The 24973-nt window shown below is 37.7% G+C and overlaps 2 protein-coding genes across 2 annotated transcripts; one reads left to right on the forward strand and one right to left on the reverse strand.

Annotated features, from left to right (window-relative positions):
* The first annotated feature begins 4972 nt into the window (after positions 1-4972).
* On the forward strand, positions 4973-12338 carry LOC121877240 (cytidine deaminase-like). The gene is made up of 2 exons (XM_042382882.1): positions 4973-5178; positions 8998-12338. The coding sequence occupies exons 1-2, from the start codon at positions 5103-5105 to the stop codon at positions 9408-9410; spliced, it is 489 nt and encodes a 162-aa protein (XP_042238816.1). The 5' UTR covers positions 4973-5102; the 3' UTR covers positions 9411-12338.
* Positions 11568-22346, reverse strand: LOC121877239 (probable low-specificity L-threonine aldolase 2). Its single transcript, XM_042382881.1, has 12 exons — positions 22329-22346; positions 22020-22198; positions 20219-20398; positions 18568-18805; positions 18339-18453; positions 17007-17090; positions 16337-16425; positions 14884-15063; positions 13953-14146; positions 12666-12802; positions 12190-12314; positions 11568-11786 (listed from the first exon to the last, which is right to left on the reverse strand). Exons 2-12 carry the CDS (start codon positions 22109-22111, stop codon positions 11592-11594), a joined length of 1629 nt encoding a protein of 542 aa, XP_042238815.1. The 5' UTR covers positions 22112-22198; positions 22329-22346; the 3' UTR covers positions 11568-11591.
* Positions 22347-24973: the final 2627 nt, after the last annotated feature.

The raw sequence follows: 24973 nt of genomic DNA on the forward strand, positions 1-24973 counted from the left end.
AAAAAATTACTTTCATATATATATATATATATATATATATATATATATATATATATATATATATATATATATATATATATATATTTGGGGGAGCTAAACAAACCACCCGCCTGCCGTTTGTGCTGGAGTCCAGTCAGGGTTAGTCAAGTCCCTGTAAGCTGATACGGCTGAACACACTGTACACCATCCAAGTTGGTTAGTTAATGATACCTAATAATTTCGAAGACTCTTCCACCAAAAATATTGAAATTAGTTTATACCCTGCGTTTCTGATGACGTCACGTAGCTTGTGTTTGTTTTTCCAGTTATTTACGGGTAATACGTTTTTCAGGTGCTTTTCTGTGAAGTCTATTAAGTTCTGGAGCTCCTGTTCGGCAATAAAATCAGAATTATCTTTTGGCTAAACTGAAGTTTAATAGATCTGTACTTGAGCTCTCTCAGCAAAGATTTAACCATCCGCTGTGACCTTAACCTTGACCCAGTTGTAACTAAAGACTGTCTTGACACGGATAGGAATCTTTGAAGTTTGACTGATTCATTATTTCTTTAAATATCTTTGTTCATGTGAAGAAATAAACGCAATTACAGTAAAAGTTATCCTGCGCTTCACTAATACAATCCCTGGACCTATGTATATAGATATTTATTCACCATGTATAAATAAAATGCAGGTTTACAATGTACAGAGTACAAGTGTACAAATAATGTACCAAGATAGTGCAGGAATAAAAGCATTGTACTTCTACAGTAGAATGTAGGTAAACAAAAGAAACAGTATACGTGCCGAGTACATAAATAGTGCAGGTATACATTGGCAAACATTAAGTCGATTTGATTAAGTATGGCCCACCAAGCCACCATAAGCTTTATGTCCAGTAATGTAAAGAAACAAAAATATCTCTCCAGCTGGAGGGTGTGACGTAACGATAATGAAGGATACTGTTGGGAAGTCACAGTGTGACGAGCATGGACTTGAGCTGTCTTTTACGAATATTAATGGACTGAGCGGCGCCGGCCTGCCGGGCTGAGATATATACTGTACTGTACTTTAACCTCTTTGTCACTGATCGGCCACGAGAAAAATGGCAGTCAATAGGAATGTGGCGATTTTATATTATAAGATACATTGTGATGCTTTTTGGTGCTTCTATAGTATATAATGTGTTGTCTAATGGTAGACCCTGCTGCCATATGGCATCACGAAAATTGTGACCAAGTCCCAGGTTGCTGATCTGACTTTCTGCCTTATTTACACACAATTGCAGGATCTCAATTGTTTCTCTTGCTTGGGCAACACAATATATATAATGAATATGATTTCTCTCTCTTGATTTATTTTTTAAAATTTGTATTTTTATTGTTATTATTTTTATTAGTTTATTATTTTATTTATTAATTTTATTAATTGGTGTAATGATAATAGATATTATTATTATTATTATTATTATTATTATTTATTATTATATTTTTGCCCCCCAGGCCCTGATGTGGGTCATTACCTGTGCCCGGATGCGCTAATACCCATAAAAAAAAAATTGCTGTCTACCGAGATGTTGACATTATAGTATGTGGACTACCGTAATACACTAACGCGTGCGCACTACTATACTGTAGACTTCAGCTTACAATTGCATTCGTTATTAAGTTAGGTTAGGTATATGTAGAAATATTTCAGCAATGTTGTCAGTAGGGGTGTTGGTAATAAAGCGGTAACGAGTATAACTCTCAACAATATGTCAAGGGTTCGAGCCTTGAGAAGGGCGTTATCCAGTGTGCCACTCACTACCTAACACCACAGGTTTCCCGGTCTCTTGTTTCTTCCTGTACCAACACTAGATAGACCGCCCAAACGGCTAGTGAGCTGATAAGTGGCGAATATGATAAACAAAATGTAGGACCAAAAAAATTCAACACATGTTCTTCACTTGAACTCCAGAACGATAATAATTTTTGTCTTCATAATCCCCCCCCCTTTATGTTTTACGTCAGTTCATGTCAGGTGGCCAAGGTGAATAGGATTATCCATAATCTTCTCCAGTTAATGAACGCTAGGTTGACCGCATGCTATAGTGTAAATATGGCAGTAGACCAACTCGATAGACGCATACTATAGTAGCACCTAATTTTTTATGAAAGAAATGCACACCTTGGCCTAAAAATTAGAAGCGGCTTTCTGATATGTGCCACATATAATTACTGCGCTTTAACAACTAAGGTCCTTCAGGTATCAAGGCTGTGGAAGCATGAGCCCAATAACTTCACGAAATTTACGTCATGAATGAATATTTCTTCAAGACACTGTACAGTAGTTTCATCTGTCAGTTTCATGATAATATTGATTCATAGCAGTCTTAGTTTCGTTCAATTTTTTTCAATTTCAATTGTTTATTCCTTGATAGAGGAAGCGGGATCCTAGTGCTGTCACTAGGTTCCCCTGTACAATGACACCAGAAGCATCTGGCAAGTGTGACAAGTATATACAGTATAAATATTATAAAGGGGCTTACTAAAGCTTAAGGAAGGAAGGATATTCCTTTAACACATAATTAATATTATTTACAAAATATCTGGCCAGTATGGGGAGGATCATCGTGTCTCCGTCAGGGGGTCGTGGAGTGGTGGTCCAGCAGGCGTCACGGAAGCGTTGTGTGTGGGGACATCTTAGGAGGTAGTGAACAAGGGTGCTGCTGTCGGGTCTTCTGCATAATGCACAAGAGTGTTGCTCAGGGGATGCGGGGATACCAATCTCCCAAGCAAAGTCATACCCAATGATGATACGGGCAGCAATCACGTCCCCTTTCCGCGACCCTTTCCCGTAGACGTACGAGAGGTCAGGAAGTTTACGGAGGACTTAGTTTAGTTTGTATTTGTATAACTTCACTGTCTGTGTAGTTTGTATACTGCACTGTTTATGTACATTATTGTATACCTACGCTGTGCAGTTTCTATATCTGCACTATGTATAATTTGCATACCTGAACTGTATATTTATATAATTTGTATTCCTGTACAATATATTGTTTGCACAACTTTACTGTCTGTACATTGTTTACATCCACACTACCGAGTTATGTACATTGTTTGAATACTCGTACATTGCATACCTGCACTATGTACACATCCTGAATCAATGTGAACTTGAATGACGAGTATATTGATTTTCTATCTATCTAAGATTCTAGACACATAATCATCAGTAGGGGAAACAACACAGCAGCAGTCTGGAGGGAGGGCCACCAACCTTGACTGAAAACGATCTCCACCAACCTCCCGGGTGCCCCATGGCTTATCTTATGTAACAGGACGCTGCAGGAATATTAATGCACGCCAGTATAGCCACCAGGAACTAACTGTCCACAAATACAGTCTACACACTTCAACCTCCGTTTCCGTCTGCGGGTTACGAGCTTAAACTCTCACTAAGTGTTGCTAACCTTCGTCTCCTTCCGCTATTTGTTGCTGCTTACTGCTGTAGTCGTAGTCTTAAGAGGCAGAATTCTGTCCGTTGAGTTAAGTGACTTTTATACGTTCTCATTTATGCCGTCTGTTATGGTATGATAATGTCCTTAGTTTGTCGCATACTACAAATTTTGGTTTCCGTTTATTAAATTTGGTTCCCTAATTTTCTTTGACCTATTCTTTTTATAACTTGAGAAACTATTGCAGTTTCGATAATGGTTAACATCGGAAGTCATCAAAGAAAGTGAGAAACATCCACAGTTATTAGTCATCGTAACACATATAAATGAATGCAAAATTTTAAATATGACTTACATGAAAATAAGACATAAGTTCGCATGAATATTTTCCCGCTGCTTTTTAAGTAACGAATCATAAGGCGTTGTTTTACAGATGCAGTGACAGAGTGGTTGCAGCGTTCCTTCCTCCTGTCACTGATGTGCACCCAGGACACCTCCGAGTTCAACCAGCTGTGAATGGGTACCGAACGGTTCGGGAAGTAAAGGTGCAGTCACCTCGTGAAGAAAAGAACATATTCTACACTACACTATTAAGCATGTTGTAGAGTGTAGACTCAGCAGTGTGCTATATTTCCACTATCCCTAACGGACCCGTCCTGCTTACGTGATCCATTTTCATCCAGTCTATACAGTATAATCACCTTGGAGGAGTGAACAGTACTCAGTAGAATGCTCATGCCTGGAACTAGCGGATACCTCGCTAACTAGGGGTCACAGCTTCAGGTTAAAGAAGCCAAGGCAAACTTTTTTGGAGTGAGAGTTGTGAACTCTTGGAACAATCTGCCCGTGTTAAAAACTTACGATGGCACCCCTGAGTTCATTCAAGTTTGAGTGACTATTTGACCAACACTGACGAAGGTTCAGATACATTCTGGCGCCAGTGCAGACCCAGTACTTGCCAACAGTGCGTGAGGTAAAACTTGGAAACCAAAGTCCCAGCCCATATTAAAAATTCCTTTTCTTGATGTTTACAAAATTATAACTTAAAAGCATGTAATGGAAACAAGTAAAATAAATAAGTGATAAATGAATGAAATTACCGCACATCTTAAGTTCAAATAAGACAAGGTCAATGAGAAGGCGAGAGCAGACCCAGCTGCTAGGGCAGAATAACCCACTGACTGGCAACAGGGCAGCGTGCGTCAGGAAACAGCTGACACGAGTTGGAAGCAGATAATATTTTGCTTTATGAAGAAAGACGTTGATGGATATTTTATAAGATAGATAACTAAATATTAATAAATAATTAGTACTTTTAAACAATATTGTAAGTGCGAGAAGGTAATGTCTATAGAAAAAAAGTACATACAACATGCATCAGCAGCAAGGCCATTAACAGTCCATTGCTTTATATACTTTCCCTTTTGGGGGGAGTAGTTAATAAAATAGGTAGATCTCAAGGCAATAAATAGATGGTGAGCATTTGATAAAACGTGTGTGGTGATTCGTGAAAACTACGTTGGGGACGTTGATGGAGAGACGAGCGTCTGAGCCAGCCGCCTAAGCTGGCTGCCCCTGGGCTGGAGTAGTGGTCTAGTGGAGTTAGTATTGGGCGAGCTGTGGTATTGAGTGGACACTGGTGCTCCTCGCCTCACAGCAACACGGGCGTTGACCTCACTTAATATGGCCGCCACGCTCCGACAAGTAGGACCCACTGACCAAAATGCCACCACGGCAGAGATAGACAAACAATTATCAGGTGAGTTAATTTATATATATATATATATATATATATATATATATATATATATATATATATATATATATATATATATATATATATATATATATATATATATATATGCTACTATAGTATGCAAGCTACCGAGCTGGAGTTGGTCTACCGGGATATTTACACTGTAGCAGCTACAATGTAGCCTTCGATATAAAATTGGGTATTCGTTTTACAAACAGCAATTTCCGGAGAGCTTTTCGTGGTGTTCAAATTATGACAACACAACTATCTCCACAGGAAGTTTACGTAAAGATTCCATCACAATGGTATACTTGTATACTTGTTCAAGAAACCACGCTAGCATTCTTTCTTCCCCTCGGTAACCGCATTTTAATAACGAAAACGAAAGCATTGGCTAACATAGCTTGGCAGCTTAATAAACGGTCAGGTATTTAGTGAAGATTTTACTCAAGTTCTGTAGATAACAAAAAAAAGGAAATCTTTACAAGGTCCGTGGTGTAATGTGTAGGTTATTACTTTATCTACTTTACTTTTATCCTCTTCACCACTGATCGGCTCCTTAGCCGCTTGGGTGATCGATGTATACTGTAGTCAACCTCCGATGCCTCGCACTAGTAGGGTTGCAGCTCTTTAAATAGATTTCTCATATGGTTAATACACACTTACCATGATAACAAGCGAGGTATTGTAGTATTTCCGTATAAAGTCACTACCAGAAAAATTTTATAAGGTCGAGTCAGTCATATACAGAGGTCTATCTCTCTATCTTTTATCATTGTTAGACTTGTGTATTACTAACCATGCGAACACATTTAAGAAACATCTATGTCGCTTTGCATCATAAAATGTACTTATGACAATAATAATAATATAAATGTAATTTTACCTATTTAATCCAACTGTTTGGCACAACTGAACTATGTGGTTTGCTGATTTTATACCGGACTGCTACCAACTGAACTACAGTACTGTACAATAATTTTATTGTATTCACATCGTTTGTATTACAATGAATCTGTGGTGCCAACTTTCTTGTGGTTTTGATTACTAATTAATTCCTTCACTACGCTCTTCCTATCTATCGTATTCTGGTTACCGCCAGACGATTTTATTTCATCTGAGGGAAGTTCCACCTCATAACTAATGGGTAAAATAAAACTTTGCTACTTCTACAAGACAAAGATTCAAACATTTCCATAATCCATTTGTTCATAAATGCCCCCTTTTTGCAAAGGAACACCGTGCTTAGAATATATTTCCTTCCCCTCTCATGGTCTTGTAACTTAGTACATTCATCTGTGGGCTGATCATCAATCTTTGCACTGTACTGTTGGTGTGAGGATGTTGATAAATCCAAATGGGGAGGAGATGGGGAAGGGGAGGGCCCACAGACCAGGCTGGCAGCTATAAGAACATAAGAAAATAAGGAGTCTGCAATAGGCTGGTTGGCCTGTGCATGGCAGCTCCTATCGAGAGTTACTACCACTCTCTATCTTCCATGAATCTATCTAGCCTCCTTTTAAAACTCTCCAGCGTTCCAGCACTTACTACAAAGTTGCTAAGATTGTTCCACTCGTCCACCACACTATTTGTGAACCAGTTCCTTCCTATCTCCCTCCTAAACCTAAACTTATCCAACTTATATCCGTTGCTACGAGTCCTATCCTGCTCGGATATTATAAGAACTTTATCTATATCGCCTTTATTGATTCCTTTCACCCACTTAAATACTTCTATCATATCTCCCTGCACTCTATGTCTTTCTAGGGGATGCAAGTTTAGTTTGTTTAACCTATCTTGATATGGAAGGTTTCCAAGTCCCGGAATCATTTTTGTCATTCTTCGCTGCACCGACTCCAGTGAATTGATAGCCATTCTATAATAAGGGCACCAGAACTGAACCGCATAATCAAGGTGCAGTCAAGAGACCACGGCCGAGTTAGAGGGCAGCGCCGACTACACATGTCCTCATTTAATTTAAATACAGGACTGTATATACCCAAGGCATTAGATAAGTAATAACATATTGTGTAAATGGAGTTTTTTCTTGGCTTTGCCATTATGAAATGCTGCAGTTGTGTTGATATATCACTGCACACTATATATTTTTCTGCATACCCGGTAAAGAAACTGTTTCAATATCAATACAGTACTTTGGGTGGGTATTAGGGAGGGTCTGAGGGCAGGTGCCAGAGGGGAGAGGGGGTAGCAGGAGGGAAGAGACAGGGGTACTGTAATAATCAGCGAATGTGTGCGGCTTCTCCAAATGTATGACAAAGGCCCCCTACGACAAATAATAATTTTTTAAATACAGGGGAATTAATTTTATTCTTAATTATTTACAGTTTATTAAAACCTTCCTGACATGATAAATTTTACATTTATTATATCATAAGACTGCAATATCTAACCTATTTTGCACTTTAAGTGAGGGCTTTTGTCCTACTCTGCAATTTAATTGAGGGGGTTTTGTCCTAGGGAGCTTTTGTCTGGATCTTGGCTTCTCCCAAGCACACTGAGCACTGTAGAGAGTGATGTTCCATTCCTTATATCCATTTACTGGACAGTGTTCTTGTGCTGTATTTTGCAATCGATAATTATTTTAAGTTCACTGTGGATATTATTTTCGATGCTTTAACATTAACTTTACCCATCTTACACAATGGAAAATAGTGTTGAAGACATATTAAGTGTTGCCAACATGTTTCCACTTTAATAAAAATGGTGGACAGAAGTCTGAAGTCTCCTCCACCGCACAACATTTATTTAGAAACACATTCAACACATACTTTTACCTTCATATTGGTTTCAAAGATTAAAATGTCTGAAATAACACCTGACTGAAAATTTTATGTATGACACAGTTAAGTGTTAAGACTGATTACAGTATCTTATCAACAATCAATCGATTCACACCCCAAACTCAGCCTTAATTCCTTTACAGATAAAGAAATACGTAGATATAGCCGATAAGATGGGAATTAGTTGAACTTAGAAAATTACATAACTTCATTTATATTTCACCATCATAACACAACCAGGTGTGATATGCACATCGGACATTGAAAAAAATTGCAAGCACCATCTATTATTACAGGTTTTATTTAATTTATTAGTATGGTATAGTAGATTGTTCTAGCAGCAACAAACACATGTGAATTAAGAATCACTGTAATTAACTTCAAACCTCCTCTTGTTCAAACTATGGCCAAAGTTTAACATGAACAGTATGAATGTTATATGCACAATATACCGGGCGAGGAAAATAATAGATATGAAATTAAGCTTCATTTGAATCTTTCAGTTCATCATTCACAGATACCATGAGTGTAGATAGAGGGGTACCTGTTACCCCCTTCCCACCCCACCTCCTCCTAACATTGCTTCACCTTGCCATATCACACATCCACTAAGCTAAAGATACAAGCTAATAACAGTCTAATCATATGGCATGTAAAAACCCTGAGGGTGTAAAGTCTAGGCAAAAAATTACAATAGATTCAGTGTTCTTAGGTAGCTTGAGTCGGACATCATCCATCCTCTGGAATTTTCCACCTTCCAATACAGTAATATGTATATACAACACAGATCCCTGCCCAACCCGGAATTTCGGCCAAACAGGACCAGTCTTTCCCCCAATTAGGTGAATTAGTGGAAGTTTACTATACTTTATGTGTACAAACTATGTGTGTTCAATGATCACCTTTGGAAATGTCATGGATAGCCACTAGGAACGGAACCCATCTGTAACCCTGGAGTGTCTGTATATTGCTTTTTCTGAAAATTATATTACAGTATTGTATCACATTATATTTCCTACAGATGACCTGATAGAGAGCCTGATCGACGCCAGCCTCGGGGCACGACAGAACTCCTACAGCCCATACAGCAAGTTCCCTGTAGGTGCCGCCCTCTTGGCACATGATGGCACTGTTATCACCGGATGTAATGTGGAGAATGTCTCTTACGGCCTCACTGTGTGTGCTGAGAGAACGGCTGTGTGCAGGGCAGTAGTAAAAGGCCACCGTAAATTCAAGGCAATAGTCATCACCGCAGAGATGGGAGATAGATTTGTGGGTCCGTGTGGTGTGTGCAGGCAGACACTGGCTGAATTTGGGTTAGACTGGGAGGTATACCTGTCCATGCCTAACAAACAGTACATGAAGACCACTGTGGGCAGACTGCTACCTGACAGTTTCAGTCCTGAATGGGTTACTTTGGGCAATCCTGCATAGGATTAGACCAGTCCCAAGTTTTGCTGCCTCTGGCTCATACCTATTCTACCATACTTGCAAGTGAAATGTAACCCTCGATTATCTAGCTAATGTGTGAGACTGGAAACTCTGCTTAAGGCCTGCTACCCAGGGATGTAGTTTGGATCAGTAAACGATATTATTGTCAATGTAGACTCTACATTGTAGAGTTTCCAAAGCACTATTAACTAATTCTTGGATTAATATTCATACACCAGCCTGTGTATTTGCTAAAGCATTTTAAGTTACCATGCAGGTAAATGTGCAGGTTTTATCTCTCGTGACGTTGAGAAAACAAACATACAATTCACTATTTCAAACATGTTTTATATTTTTTATTTTAGGGAGGGGGCAACAAAAGACACAGTTAGTTAGTTAGTCTGGGGTCTGATGGGAGTGATGGGTTTACAAGGTAAAATATTACAGACTAGTGTATTTTAGTGTTTGAGGTCAAGGATTTAGTACCTCAGTAGTGTTTATATACTGTAATCTTAAAATATATTTTTTTAAATCATTGGACTGTATACAGTATTACAGTTGCATAAAGCTCAAGTGTAGCACTATAATATGTTTTATGAAGAGTTCTCACAGCAGTTTATATCACAAGAATATCAAGCTGACTTGCAGGAATTTCATGTTTTAATAATTTTATCCAAAGAAAATGTTTTCTTGTTCGTGTAAAAATAATTGTTTTAATACTTAAAAAAGCCAACCTAGCTGATTTAACCTGAAGACTTATACAATGACAAGATAGCCAAAAGAGTCACTTTCTTAGCATTCACTAAAAATCAGCACCAGTCCTACCACTTCTTTAGTTCCCATTTAACCCCTTTGCTATGGGGACGTTACTTTTAATATTTTATTTGGCAAACACCAGACAATTTTATTCACCTCAGAAGGGGTTTAATGCCAATGACTTCATCACAAGTTCATTAGTGAAGTGATAGTTGTCCTTAATTGTCACCTCAATTTTCAACAGGTCGTTTCTTAAAATCCTGAAAAGCTCTTAAATACTGTAGTTTATCATAAATGACATCACAAAGTGCTGCCATTGCTGAAAACTGGCTTGTTTTTTAATTAGATTCCTGCCTCAAATTCTATAATGTCAAAACAGCACATGCAACAATTGCCAATAATTTTTAATTGTCACACCTTTACAGTGCAGGTATTTTGTAAATATGGAAGTCTGAGGAGCTTCTCTCTCTCCACAATAAATAAGTCATATAATTCATCATAAGATACTCAAGGAAATTATTTTCTGCAAAAACCTTTGACATCCATAAATAATTAGTAATGTGATACGTGATATTCAACATTAAATTCCAATTATTGTATTGCAATACCACTGAAGTGCTACACAAGGAAAATTCTCAGTTGTGGGGCACTTGACCCCATCCTCCCAAGTACTGCACAGTAGTAACATGCCCTTCTCATTTTACCATCATAAGGAAAATATACCTGTAGTGTAATAAGTTAAAAATTCCATGATCTATCATTAACATCAAAGAAGGAATAAATCATTGAGTTCAGCATAATGGACTGGGTTGCCACTCAAAAATTCCAGTTCATTATGGGAGGATGCTTGTGTGCAGATCGATGGGCAGCATGCCCACACAGTACAGTGATATCCCCATTATCTGAAATACAGTAATTGGTGCAAAGTGGTCCTGGAATTGAGAGATTTCCAGGAAAAATTTTCTCTTCCCTGGAAAAAATTGATTAATTTTCTTGGATTAAACATTTAAGAGTTCCAATTGGGTATTTTTTATCAACGTAAATTCATATATATATTTTTATTACAACATTTATCTAATAAACCTACCTTCTTACGGAGAACTCCAGTCTCAAATACCAATTTACAATAACTAACAAATTAAAAATTACCTGTGGGTGTATTGAGTACAGTACCATTCTCGGATTTCATGCGCGGACCTGTCAGTGAGGTATTGTAGTGTTCTCAGAGGTACTGGATTTCATCACACCAATCCCATGCAGAGTTAACACTGATGCTTAATTTCAAAGTTTTTGTGCCTTAATGGATGATGGATTTCAACTCTGGCTGCTGTAAAAATAAACATATCAGTGATCAACACTGCACACAAATACCTTCAAATTCATAAAGGAAAGAAACACAACAACTTTAATAATAAACTTCATTTTGTGTTAGACACTAATCTTATATTCCAGGTACATCATATTATCATATTCTTGAATAATATATTTAAGTTTCTTAATCACAGCCTTAATGTCGTCCTTTTTAATATCACAGTGCACCATTAGTCGGGCAGTTGTTTCTGTGATTGGCAACATCATTACAACTATCTGTTCACCCAACTCTTCTGACTCTGCATCAGTCACCTGTAAGGAGAGAAAAAATAATTCACAATTTCTGGTCATTGTTAATACAAAATATGACAATTTCATGTAAGATCAACCTCCTGATATTAGGTGTTTCAAGATCTACTGACAATAAAACATGTAATCTATACAGAGAAGGAACTTCAGACAAGAACAACTTATTTACTTTATGGTGAGACACAACATGAGTTGTGCCTGATAATGACTGATGCCAAAATGTTTTGGCTAATGTTTAGTTCTATACCGTATGGATGAATAAAACCATATAAAGGATAACATTTGAGAAGCTTGGGAATGAAAGCTACTGTAAACAGCATTGAACATGATAGTTAGTCTTCTGGAATGGAAAACAGGCCAACCATTTCATCAAAGATTCCTGTTTATATAATGTTTGTATACTTACTGATGCTAGTCTTTGGCAAAGTTTCTTGGCATTAACTCTAATGTTATCACAGTGAAGCAAGACAACATTGGTCTGAACTCCCTTGAGGTCAACTGTAATGGCACTACTATGTTCTTCTGACACACCTGTGAATAAAAAAAAAATATGTAGTTACTTGTTTTATTTAAAAAATAATCACATGTTCAGACTATTCAGGATGTCAGTCAACTTAATGGTAGGAGGTGAGTAAAGGTTCTTTGGACACTGACCATGGAACACATATTGAACCAATGGAGGCCAGAATTGTTGCTGGTCTTATATACTCACTCTCTCTCAGTATATATATATATGCTGATAACCACAAGGAAAGAAGAAAACACGAAAGCGCTTGGGAACTTCGTGTTTTCTTCTTTCCTTGTGGTTATCAGCATATACCTAGATCACGCGCACCTACAGTGATTTACTTGCATATATATATATATATATATACATCTTACTTTGAGCAATGGCACGAGCATTGGTATGGTCCAGTGTGAGCCTTGGAGCTATGTGGTCAAGGGCATACATCCCAGCAGCTGCAAACATGCCAGCCTGATGTAGACCTCCACCCAACACTTTCCTTACTCTTAAAGCCCTGTAAAATATTGACATTTATGTACATCTTCTTGTAAGTTGAACGGTGATGATTCACATAAGACTCGCCTACATTGCAAGTGAAAAATAATGTCCATATCTGTATAAATAATCTAACTCCTATATTAATGTATAATATCTCAAATACAACACATACTAGACTCTGCAAACTTTATGTATTTAAGTTTTATTCCTCCTTACTCATATCATTACTTTAAGAATATTCCCTAGCTTGTCATTATCCCTCATCTTTCATCTGCACACCAACTTACACTTTCATCACTAAAACACAATTTTCTCTTTTCTAATCCTAAGCATTTTTTACATACAAAAATAAAAATACAAGTGCATTAAAGTGGCATATCTAAGATTTATCATAAGAATATGTAAACAGGGGAAATACAAGCAACATGGAGGCTGCATAATAAGAGACAGAACATTAGAAAAACAAAATCTAAGTAGCACTGAAGATTCCTTTAAACTCAGAAGTGGTTGATAAATGCCATCCATTTTTACATGGAAGGAGAATTATGGATTAAAGAAATGACCATACAGTATGCAGTTTCAATATCCCTATACAGTACAGTACTGGTATATGTACTTTGTGGGAAACAATACGAGACCATGGACAATAAATTCTGGTATATAAGGGCTGTCACTAGTCACACGTAAAATTTTGGAGCATATCGACCCCCACCTGCACAGATAGTTGTTTTAGCTGCTGTACATACAGTATAAAAAAAAATAATAATAAATGAAACATTAAAAAAATTGGTGTATTTTTTACCTTTTTAAAGCAGAGGAAATTATTTTAAAGGGTTAATAAATAATGTTTTCACAACTATGTTACCATTTACTTCAAAAAAAATCTGACACAAATATAAATTGTTGATGAAGCATACTAAAAAAATTAAATTAGCAGGTTGTAAAGAGATACAAAACAAGATTAATACAATAATGAAGTAGAAGAACAGTGTAATAACATACAGTATATTAGCATAAAGCATTAGTGTCCTGTACCATGCAGCAGTGAAAGACTAGTTACTGAAAATGCTGTGTTTCTCATAGGTCATCCTTCTGAACAAAAGTTAGCAGTATATAAAGTTTAGACAGTTTGGTAAAATGTACATAGAAATGAACAATAAACAAACCTCGCTATAAACTCCTTAGTGCCCACAATAACTGAGCCCATTGGTGCCCCGAGACCTTTGTTGAGGCAGAAAGATACAGAATCACAGGACTGCACCAGACATGAAGGAACTGTCCCAAGTGCCACTGATGCATTGATGAGTCGTGCCCCATCCATATGTAGCGGAAGGTTTAAATCATTACACAGCGTTCCTAACTGAAAAAAATATATATACAGTATTAAGAGAAAAACTAATCCTGAAATCTCCGTTTCCGGAGGAGCCTATAGCCAGGTGGCTCTTGTAAGACAAGTTGCTTACTTGGGGGCTTTTAGGTCTTTAAATTAAACTTCTCTTCTAGTCTGTCAGCTTAGGATTGGTCTATTAATCTTTTTGGTATAACAATCACCCATCCCTTTCCTTCATATCATCCCTCCAAAATGGGAAAGATGTGGTGTGACGGTTGCCTTTTACTGATAGGTCTCATAGAGTTGGGTCTGTCTGATCAGCCTATTCCATACTCAGACAATGTCCATATCTTCAAAATTCAGGACAAATGCCTGACTCAGTTCCAGCTGACTAAGCCACTAACATATGGGGAGAAATTAAATACAGGTATCTAAGTCACATGGCTGTAGGCTGTCAACTATCTCTAAAGTGTCCCAAATGGCAATTTTCTTTGTTTTTGAAGAAACAGGCAAAGGAAAACCAGTCTGATGCTCAACTCCCAATGACATTCAACTAAGTGTTGAAGTGTAAGAGACAAATTGGTCTTAAATTCTGAACTTGGTGGACACAGCCTTGACATGGAAATATGGCATTAACACAATATTGCAAACAGGCACATTATCTCCAGGAAAATTTTTCTTAAAATTTTATTGAAAAAAAAAAAAAAAAAAAGTATTTCTCAACCAACATTACTCTTCAAATATGATTAATAGATGCATTAACTTACATCATCCATCCACTGTAGAGGTAATGCTTTGCCTCCCATCATGTTATGAGCATTTTCAACACATATTAAAGTAGTGACTGGCCAGTGAGGATCGTCACCCCGTACTAGAGATCTTAACTCTTGGAGTGAAAATGTTCCATCTGGTAGATTCTTTATAGAGCGATGGTGGATACTCCCAACCTAATAATGGAGAGGTTTATCGTTTAATATAAATGATTCCTAATACAGCACAAAAAATATAAATAAAAACAAAGGCAAGTTAGTTAAGTTGTACAGTAAGGTACATTATTTTTATTCACAGTAAACTGCACAAGGAAACTGTCTCTGGTCTGTTTTGTCTAAAGAGAAAAAATATCTTTCAAAATATGGAACACAATAATGGGAAATTGTACTAAAAAGCCAACATCCTCTCTGTCATTTATCACAGACTTTGTATTGTGGTTAGCTGTGTCTGGGACCTTGACAAGATGAGTACAGTACCATTAACCAGCTCAGTGCGCACCACAGCAAATAATTCTAGTAATTTTACCTAACAATTGGATTTAAGTTGTGTAATCTTGGGTCGAGTCCAAGTTTCTACCAATCAATGGCAACTCTAGTTTGTTATACACACCTGAAATACTAAATACAGTATGTCTTTATGGGATCTACCTCAGTAATTTGACAGCCAAAGAAATAGGTGGAATTTTTTGATAGGTCTCTGGATTTGTTGGTGGAGCTCTCAGATGTTTAACCCTTAAGGTGCAGCCAACACGTGCCAGAAACACTGCTGTCAGCACTGCTAGCATCATGTCCGGATACATGAATGCAGCAATGTTTGTAACACCGTTCGCATACATGTTGGAATCAAGTCATCAACATGTTGGTAACAGGTGAAGTAAAGAGTGTGTCCACATGAGGCAACCCCCATGTTGGCGAGTGAAGACGCCTTACTGGCAGCAGCTGCAGTAGTAATAGACAAGAATATTACTGATGCACGAATGGGTAAGACATTGGGGCTACCAGCCCCCTAAGACCAGACACAGACCCTTTCTCTACAGCCTTAAAGGTCTAACTGATCATGTTACAATGCATATCTTACTATCTGGTAACTCTATAGTCTGCCATAGACACAACTGGCTGCCATATTGGACCAAAACAAACCATGGGTAATTTTAAAAGCACAAGAATGTGTGTGTGGGTGTCACTGTAGCTGGGGGCAAGATAATTCTGTACACATGCAGTATACATGTTACCACAGGACACAGGGTTAAGAGAAAGAAGATCAGAAACAGCAATACTTGGAGAAAAAAATCTGCAAGTGTCATCCTATAAGACTGAACGAAATATAACCTAATACAGGTACTGTATACATCAATCTACTGACATAGGGAGACATCATGACTGTACCTCTGAGTCAGTTGATAGGAGCAAAACTGTTCAACACTTTGAAAAGCATAATGTGAAGGCTGACCTGAGCAATTCCTCCCTGAGCCCACAAGTGAAGATGGCTCTGGTCTCCAACTATAACCTCTGATCCACGGCCCCAGCAGTGTGTCAAAACTGAAGAGATTGTGTGCAAAGGAAAGTTTCATTATTTTATAACAATGGGTATTTTGTATAGTACAGTGGAACCTCTAAAATTTGGATCAACTGGACCTGGTCCTTTCAGTATTTAAGATTGTTCTAAATTTTGAAATAAACTAACAAAGAATTATAGTACATAACTATAGTATAACAGGCAAACATACAAACTTCAAATAATCAAAGGATGCAGTCTATAAATACACTCATCTCACTTAAAATAGAGAAGGGGAGGGAAAGAGTGTGTGCAGTGCTTCTATTCTTAAATAACAAAATAGATTTATGGAAGTTTTATGGAAATATTTCAAGCATCAATGATAGGATTATAATGATAAACTGTAGCATTAGGAGAACAGGTGATCCTTTTACAGGTCATTCTGGTCATCTATCTATCTATAGTATTTATCTCTACACAGTCCATCCTCCTAGACAGTGGAAGAAAGGCACCTGGATATATCTTTATCTATAGTTAGTTCCAAGTTTCACAAACAAGCAATGACAATTACAGGAAGAACAACTTTATGTAAGCACAGTGTGTACGAAGATCATTTGCAACTTACCACATATCAAATTTGCCATTGTGCCTGAAGGAACAAGGAGGGCTGCTTCCTTTTCCAATAGTCTGGCAACTTTCCCTTCCAAAGCTGTATTTTACAATAAAAGCCAGAAGATCAGTGTCACAACCATGATTGCAAGTTGTGAAAGTTAGTCTTAAGTTATAAGCCTTACCAAGAAACCATTCCTCACTCCCGGTGTCCAAATGCATCCAAATTAGCATGAACATCCCCACTCTTCCAAACATGTGAGGTAATGCTACTTAACAACAGTGCACAAAACTCATAATGGAATAGTTCCTTCTTATATTTGTAATATTTTCCAACAAGCCTCACAAGAAATCAATAAGACTACCAGCTCCATTACCAAGCTAAATAATGTCTAACTAAATGCAAAATTATGTAAAAGAAGAAGTTTACACAAGTACAGTATACTGTACTGGTGTTTTCCTGTACAACTTTACCAGTCCAAGTGTACAGAGCAGCACCTCTGACCATATTTAAAAAAGCCAAGAAATGTTAAATGTAATAACCTGCTTGATACTTCTCTCCCCCATATAATGTTTATAACTGTGATGATCTATATGTAGAACGTAAGACTCATACTCTGTGTGGAATAAAGTCTACCATTACCGGTAACAAGTATAAAATATATAATGGTTGCCCCTCGTGTAACGAGGATGGCCGGCCCAAGGGCCACCTAGGCATGAATTTGTTTCAGGTGTAGAAGCTGTCGCCAACACAACAACCACACCCTAAGTTAATGAGCTGCATGACCCAGTGTCAAGGAATAGTTCGAGAAGACCGGACAACTCGCCAACTGCACTGGCTAACCATTACCCCGGAACACGATCCACAAATCGATTAACATCCAGGTTCCCAATTACTGCTGTGTAGGCAGAGGCAAATGACGTAAAGAAACTTGCCCATAGTTTCACCCTGTCCCGAGATCGAACCTGGGTCCGCTCGCTTGTGAGGCGAGCATGCTGACCATTACACCACAGGTAACAAGCATTATGTCAGTGATATATGCATTAATTATTAACCCTCTATAAGAAAGGACTCCATTATTATTACTATCATTATTATAGATGGAGGGATCAGTGAAATATGGCAAAAGAATAACTAGAGATCAAACACACTGGAGACACACTTAAAACACTTTTCACAAATACAGTACAGTGTTTCTCTGTACAATACATAAGTTTGTACAATCATGTTTTTTTGTCAATTCCCTTTCCCTTCATCACATTCATTGTAAGAGTTATTACAATTAACATAAGTACAGTATATATGAACCTGTGTATTTCTTATGGACATGACATAAAAGTAGCCAACCTTTGACTGAGGGATCCTCGGAAAAAACATCATCTCCAACAGGGGCATCAATCATGGCCTCTTTCATTGCTCTACTTGGCTGGGTCACAGTGTCACTCCGCATGTCTACAATTCGCTGAAATGCAAAAATCCAGGGAATGAAATTGTAATCTCTAACTTGTGTATATTTAATACAAAATTAAATTAATTCAATAAACAAACTGAAAGGAGAAAGTTCCACTTATCATACCAGTACATGTGGCATTCCACTTTCATCAAGAACACTGGACAATTCTGTAGCTACAGTCACATTTTCACGTCCTTCAGCTATTCTCTTTTTATGTTTCTTCCCATTAGCATGTTTCAATAATTCAGACTTGCCAGCCAATAGTTCCTTATTACATGCAGTGCAGTATGCTCGGTCTGGACCACTTCCCTCTGACAGCCACCCTTGAAAATCTTGCAAATTCAACCACTCCCTCCGGAATCTGTACAAATTTAAACACAATTCAGTAATATGATATTTTTCATCAGATCATAACAGAAAGAATTTCAACGTTAAAATGTGCCCAGGAATGTAGTGGATCAAATGAAGCAGAGTACAAGTACAGTATCATAAATTAAAAATAATTTTGCAGGAGCTCTTTTCACATACTGTATATAAACAGTACTGTATTTTAAGTATCTAATGTACGCAGGAGCCCAACTAGTACTGCACCGGGCACCTAACCAGGATGAAAGCCTAAAAGACACCATCCCTAAGAAAGCAGATGCTGCCTCTTTATCTGAACCAACTCATTACTTCTTGGTCAAAATTCAAGGAAATTGGAATATAGTACATGCACTGTACTGGAAAAAATAACACCACTGTAATATACCAATACAGTATATATAACCAGCACTTAAAATCAGAGATCCCATAAAAACTTAAACTTAAGGACCCCAATATAAATACATTTCTGTGAATCCATAATCTAAACTGATTGTCTCCAGCAAGGCACAGAACACTTTTACCTTAGTACAGTAACTGTTTACTCTGATGGTACAGTATATGATGCCAGTGATCTTTCCCCGGCAATTATGAGATCTTAAAATCTTAACTTACAGGATTCAAATACTGCACCGTATTATCTAAACCCAAGGATTTTTTTTTAAGCACTTATATAGTACTGTACTTGGGGAGGAAGAGATGTTGGCAGGCAGGTGGTTGACTGATACCCCTACTGCTCCAGAGACAGTGGTACCATCAAAGGTTAAAACCAAGATTCAAGAGACTTTATTGAGATTCCATTTTGGTATACTGTATGTATAATGACAACAAAAACATGTTCCATATAACAATTAAAAACATATATATATATAAGTGGGGGGGAATCTGAATTTGGGGAGGAGTGGATATTCTCCCTCCTGTAAGCCTTACAAAAAAAGTCTCATGACAATCCATTTTTGGGGGTTTAAGCTTTTGCACTCATAAGATGCCTGGATGAACACACACACACACACACTAAACCAAATGAATACTGTGCACTATTGTTACTCTATCCTCTACTAAAGTGACAGGGGATATAATCAAGTGACAGCTACATGCACACTACATGAAATGGTCTTCCTAAAATCTGTTAACCGACTAAATGGAAATAGATAAAAAGAAAAGAAAAAAAGATCACAACAATATTCAGAGCATATAGTAGCAGTTTCCACATATCAAACCGCAAATACCCATACATGGAAGTGCTGTGTAGTACAGTACAGTATTCTCAATCTCAAAGCATGAATACTGTGGTTAATCATACCTCTTCCAATTTGTATCACTTGCTTATTGACTTTGGTTGATTTTGGGATTACAGCAAGATGCACAAGTGTGCTATTACTAAAAACATAAAATTTCTACTGTTCCTCACTTTTGACTGTATACACGTTGTCGCCTTCTCTTCTTCTCCTCTATAGAGTGCTTAAGCTCTGTCACAGCCATACTGCCATCAAGAGCATCTTGTTCCTCCACTGACACTGTCATCTCTGTAGGTACATCTCCTTCTTCCTCAAGAACTGGCATATTGAGACCTTGTGTTGCCATACCAGACCTATAATAAGAATATATCTTGAGTAAATTTTCATTTCCTTTGTTCATTATACCCAACAATATGTGCAACTATCACATGAGAAAACAACTGTCAGACAATTGTACGTACTGTGGAATCCTTAAACACTTTTGCACTTATCAAAATTCATATAATCTTATTGTTTACTGCCACAAGGGTAAAATTCACTGCTAATTTTTGTTCACTGTTAAATGTACTTGAGCTCTTTCAGGTCAAAACACTAACCTGACCTGACTTACCTAAAAAATATTACCCTTGTACAGTCAAAGAAAAAAGTGCATTACACTTACCGTGCTTTATGTTCTGAAACCCATGACAATGAATTTTTATAAAGTTCCCCAAATTCTTCGTAATGGGCTTCAGACCATAACACAGGGGAGGGTGGAGGAGGGGGAACAAGAACTTTTTTCTCTGACTTTACCTTTAGGCTAATTGTTTTCCTAAGCTTGACTGGTTAGTTCATGTTACCTGCTGCCATTAATGTAATCTGGATATACAGTAGTTGCTGGACCAGATCTCATTCATTTAATTTTCTCATGTTAATTTTCACCACTTGTCTGCTTACTAGCTGGTCAGGTAGTCAGTCTGTTCTTTGTCAGGCACTAATGATCTCTATTACGACCTTCATTGTCCAGTGTTATTACAAGAGGCGACCAAAGTAACCTTGCGATGTCTGGTGGAGTCGTGCTGATTACCGTATACATTACAGTGATAAGAACATGTGTGGATTAATTACCAACTATTCTTCTAAAGTACGTAGTTAAGCGTGACCCAATCTTGAGCATTACCCACCAGTTATTGTCTTGTCTAGTGGTAATTACTGAGGACTGACCCGCCGACGATTTTGCATAGTAAATGATTATAAAAATGCCGCAATTTCACTGTGTTTTATAGATGACACTGTTGTAGTTTGTACATTATTTAACCCAACCTAACTTAAATCTAACCTAACCTTAACATAAACGTAGTGTATATTTTGCAGTGACTGGCTAAGTTCCTACTAATGCTATTTTACCGTGAGTGCACTCTGATTGGCTAAGTACTTTCTGTTTAATATGATGGGGTCCACCCCTCAGCTAGGAAGTTTGGTAAGGTTAGGTAGGTTTCTTTGGTTGGTTAGGTCAGGTTCTATTAAGTTCCAGTACATGTCGCCTATTTTATAATGATAAGTTTCCATGCACAACAGAAATATGGTTTAGTATGTTTATAGCTACCAAATGCCGCCAGAGTCAGTCAAATATAGTTCTCGCATTGTTTGCCGGTAGTGGAAAATTAGCCAATCAGAGCATACTCACGATAAAATAGTGCTAGTAGGAACTAAGCCAACCATGGCATAATATCCACTGCCGAACATAAAACCTTTCAAGCAACTAACGAGCCAATCACTGAAGATGAAAGTATAACTTAACTCTTCGGCGGGTCAGTCGTTAATATTACGTCTCATAATTGGTGAATGTTTACACATAATGCACCGGAGTGTTTACTGAATGAAATAAAATTACTCAAGCCCTAACAAACACATTCCTTGCAGTGTTATGACAACATGACATGCATATTTCACATCATATGTTAAGTCTGATTAATTTTAAGCAAATAAACTTACGCAGCGAAGTGAGTAACTTCAATGGAGTGTTCTATATACTCGGCCTTCATGCTGGTCACGACAACCTCCTTCTTGCCAGTCGTCTCCTCCATGGCAGGACCACAGGACTTCCCCACTACGTCAGAAAATTCCCCTTCACGATCACCTCCCAACACCCGCCAACCTCCTCCAAGATATTTCTGTGTAAAACACTTCAAAACTAAACAGACTGGTTAATATTTAACCTTGCGATAATTATTATATTTTGTTGTAATATATAAATCTAAGAGGTGTCCTAAAATAAGGAAAATATCACAATACTCAACACACGTCACCAGTAGGGACGGGGAACTCCTGCGCTCATGTATTATGAAGGCGTTCGTGAAGGACTCCAGGTCTGGTGACTACGATCAATCATTTCTTTTCTACATTACAACAAAATTATAACAGTCATCAAAATTTGGATAAATTACCATCACACTGTCCAAGTTGAGAGAATAAGGATCTAATATAATAAAGCACAGTACATGCAAAAATCTACGAAAACCCATGACTCTAACTGCGGATTCAAATACAAACTCCATCCTGACGGTACATGGTGGGGGAGTCTTCCTGCCTCTGTACACCAGAAATTCCCTAATATTTGTTTACATTTCATGGAGCACGTGCTTGTAGGCTCAGGCATTGTTTTTATTGTTTTGAAAATGTGTTAAGAAGGCCTTAAGATAAACTATTTTGAAATCACGTCATTGCTCATGTACTGATACTAGACGGTAGACTTATAAAGGACAAACTTAAAAGGAACAACTGGGAGATAAGAAGCTGCCGACTTCCTTCCGCCAGAAAAAAAGATCAAATAGAATTATTTTATTAAATTGATGACATCAATTGACTCAAAATATTCCTCGTAGTAAATGGCATTGCTAATGGGTGAAATCGCCGACAGATCGTAGATATTTATTGTACAATTAGTAAGTACCGGTTATAAATTAAATAAAAAAAATTAATAATGTGGTGTTCATTCACAATTCCACGAGAAATTCAGACACGTTGAGTTATTCCTTGGGGTTGGGGGTGACTTCCCCTTACAATTGGTAAAATAAGTTGGAGGGGCTAATCTTTAGGTGAAATAAGTTGGAGGGGCTAATCTTTAGGTGAAATAAGTTGGGGCTAAACCTCAGATGAAATAAACTAGAGGGCTAATCTTCAGCCTTCAGGTGAATTAAGCTGAAGCTAATCTTTACGTGAAATAACTTGAAGGGGCTAATATTCAGGTGAAATAAGCTAGAGGAGCTAATCTTCAGGTGAGAGAAACTAAAGGGCCTAATCTTCAAGTAAAATAATAAGCTGAACAGCTAATACTCAGGTGGAAGTGCTTCCCCATCTGGTCCCCGAGATATGCTAGGGACTGTCAGTTGGTTGAAAATGTTCAAAGGAGGGCCACCAGACTGGTGCCTGCACTTCGGCACCTCAACTACCCTGAGATATTGGAGCGCCTGAACCTGCCTAGCTTTTACTACAGACGGGCAAGGGGCGACCTAAGTGAGGTGTATAAGCATCTCAAGGGGCACTACTCAGTCGAGTGTCCTTACTTGGAACTGGAGGACGCTCGTCCCACAAGGGGTCACAGCTCAAGATTGAAGAAGCCGCAAGTCCAGAAAACCGTGAGGGCAAACTTTTTCAAAGTGAGATTTGTAAACTCTTGGAACAATCTACCAGAGAGTGTTGTGACGGCACCGAGTGTGAGCTCTTTCAAGACCAGACTTGACTAACACTGGAGCAGGTTCAGGTACATTCAGGAGCAGGTTCAGGTACATTCAGGAGCCAATACTTGACTAGTACTTGCCAGCAGTGTGACAGACGTGACCGATCGCCCAAGCGGTAAACGAGCCGATCAGTGGTGAAGATAAAAGAAAAAGAAAGAAAAAAGGTGACTAAAAAATGTACAGTACAGTATAAGATGTGTTATGTCACTTACTGTCATGTTTAGTTGATCTTCCAATTAAGTATAAACAGCTATAACAATCAATGGATTAAATAGTTAAATTAATGAAAGATAAAAAAAAAATTATGCCTGGGGTGGGAAGGTCGATCAAAGGTTAGCTTATGCCAACTCTAGATACGTATATTTGACAGCAGTGCACTTTGAGGTGCTTATAGAATTGAATTAAAGTAAATAGCTTCTTTCTCTTTTATAATATAAACTAGGTAGCAAATTGCAGGCATTCTAATCTCTCATGGAAAGTGAGGTACTGTATCTCATTTGGATGTTCTCAAACAACTTGGCCAGCAGTCTATGGTACACTTAGTCAAATATCAAATTGAATTACAGTTCTGTACCCCTAGAGAGGAAGCCCTACACTCTTGAAAAGTCTGAGATATAAACCCTCTGTGACAGATATTCGTTTAAAACTTACCAGTTTATAAGTAAGATTTACCTCGGTGATCTGAGAACTTCACTTCTTTGTCAACATAAAAATCCAATCTTTCTCATATCTAGTTTTAAGGGAGGGAAATATCTTCATGTGGTACTCTTCCTTATTTTTGATACAGGTATGACCAAGAAGCATTCTCTTCATTTAACAAAGCAAAATCTCAGCATCCATTCATTTGACCATCACTGAAGCTGATAAAAATCACCCTGTAATACTTCACACCCCATTAGGTTTTTAAATTCCTTGAATGACTTTAAGTCATTTGCAAACATTTATATGGAAGAATGGCTGGCATCTTACATATCATTTATAAAACAAGTGTGCAACATTGGTCCAAGCACACTGCCTTGTGGCACACCACTTGACATAAGTACACGTAACAATTTTGTGCCATTCAACACCATGCACTGTTTACGATCACAAAGCAAGTATCCAATGAAGGTAGGACATTCTCCTGAATTCTGTGCCCTTTCAATTTAATTTTCACCCTTTTGCGCGGTATAGTGTTCTTGGTGACGTCAAGGTAAATATTGTCTATAT

Source organism: Homarus americanus, unplaced genomic scaffold, assembly GCF_018991925.1.
Source record: "Homarus americanus isolate GMGI-L3 unplaced genomic scaffold, GMGI_Hamer_2.0 scaffold367, whole genome shotgun sequence".
Lineage (NCBI taxonomy): Eukaryota > Metazoa > Arthropoda > Malacostraca > Decapoda > Nephropidae > Homarus > Homarus americanus.

Bases quoted from the DNA above. Each gene is read 5' to 3' on its own strand.
- LOC121877240 (XM_042382882.1), top strand. From the start codon at position 5,103: ATGGCCGCCACGCTCCGACAAGTAGGACCCACTGACCAAAATGCCACC. The intron at 5,179-8,997 runs GTGAGTTAATTT...TATTTCCTACAG, and splicing joins GATAGACAAACAATTATCAG to ATGACCTGATAGAGAGCCTG.
- LOC121877239 (XM_042382881.1), bottom strand. From the start codon at position 22,111: ATGGAGGAGACGACTGGCAAGAAGGAGGTTGTCGTGACCAGCATGAAG. The intron at 18,806-20,218 runs GTGAGGAACAGT...AAATTTGTACAG, and splicing joins CAACGTGTATACAGTCAAAA to ATTCCGGAGGGAGTGGTTGA. The intron at 18,454-18,567 runs GTATGATAAGTG...TTTGCATTTCAG, and splicing joins GTGGAATGCCACATGTACTG to CGAATTGTAGACATGCGGAG.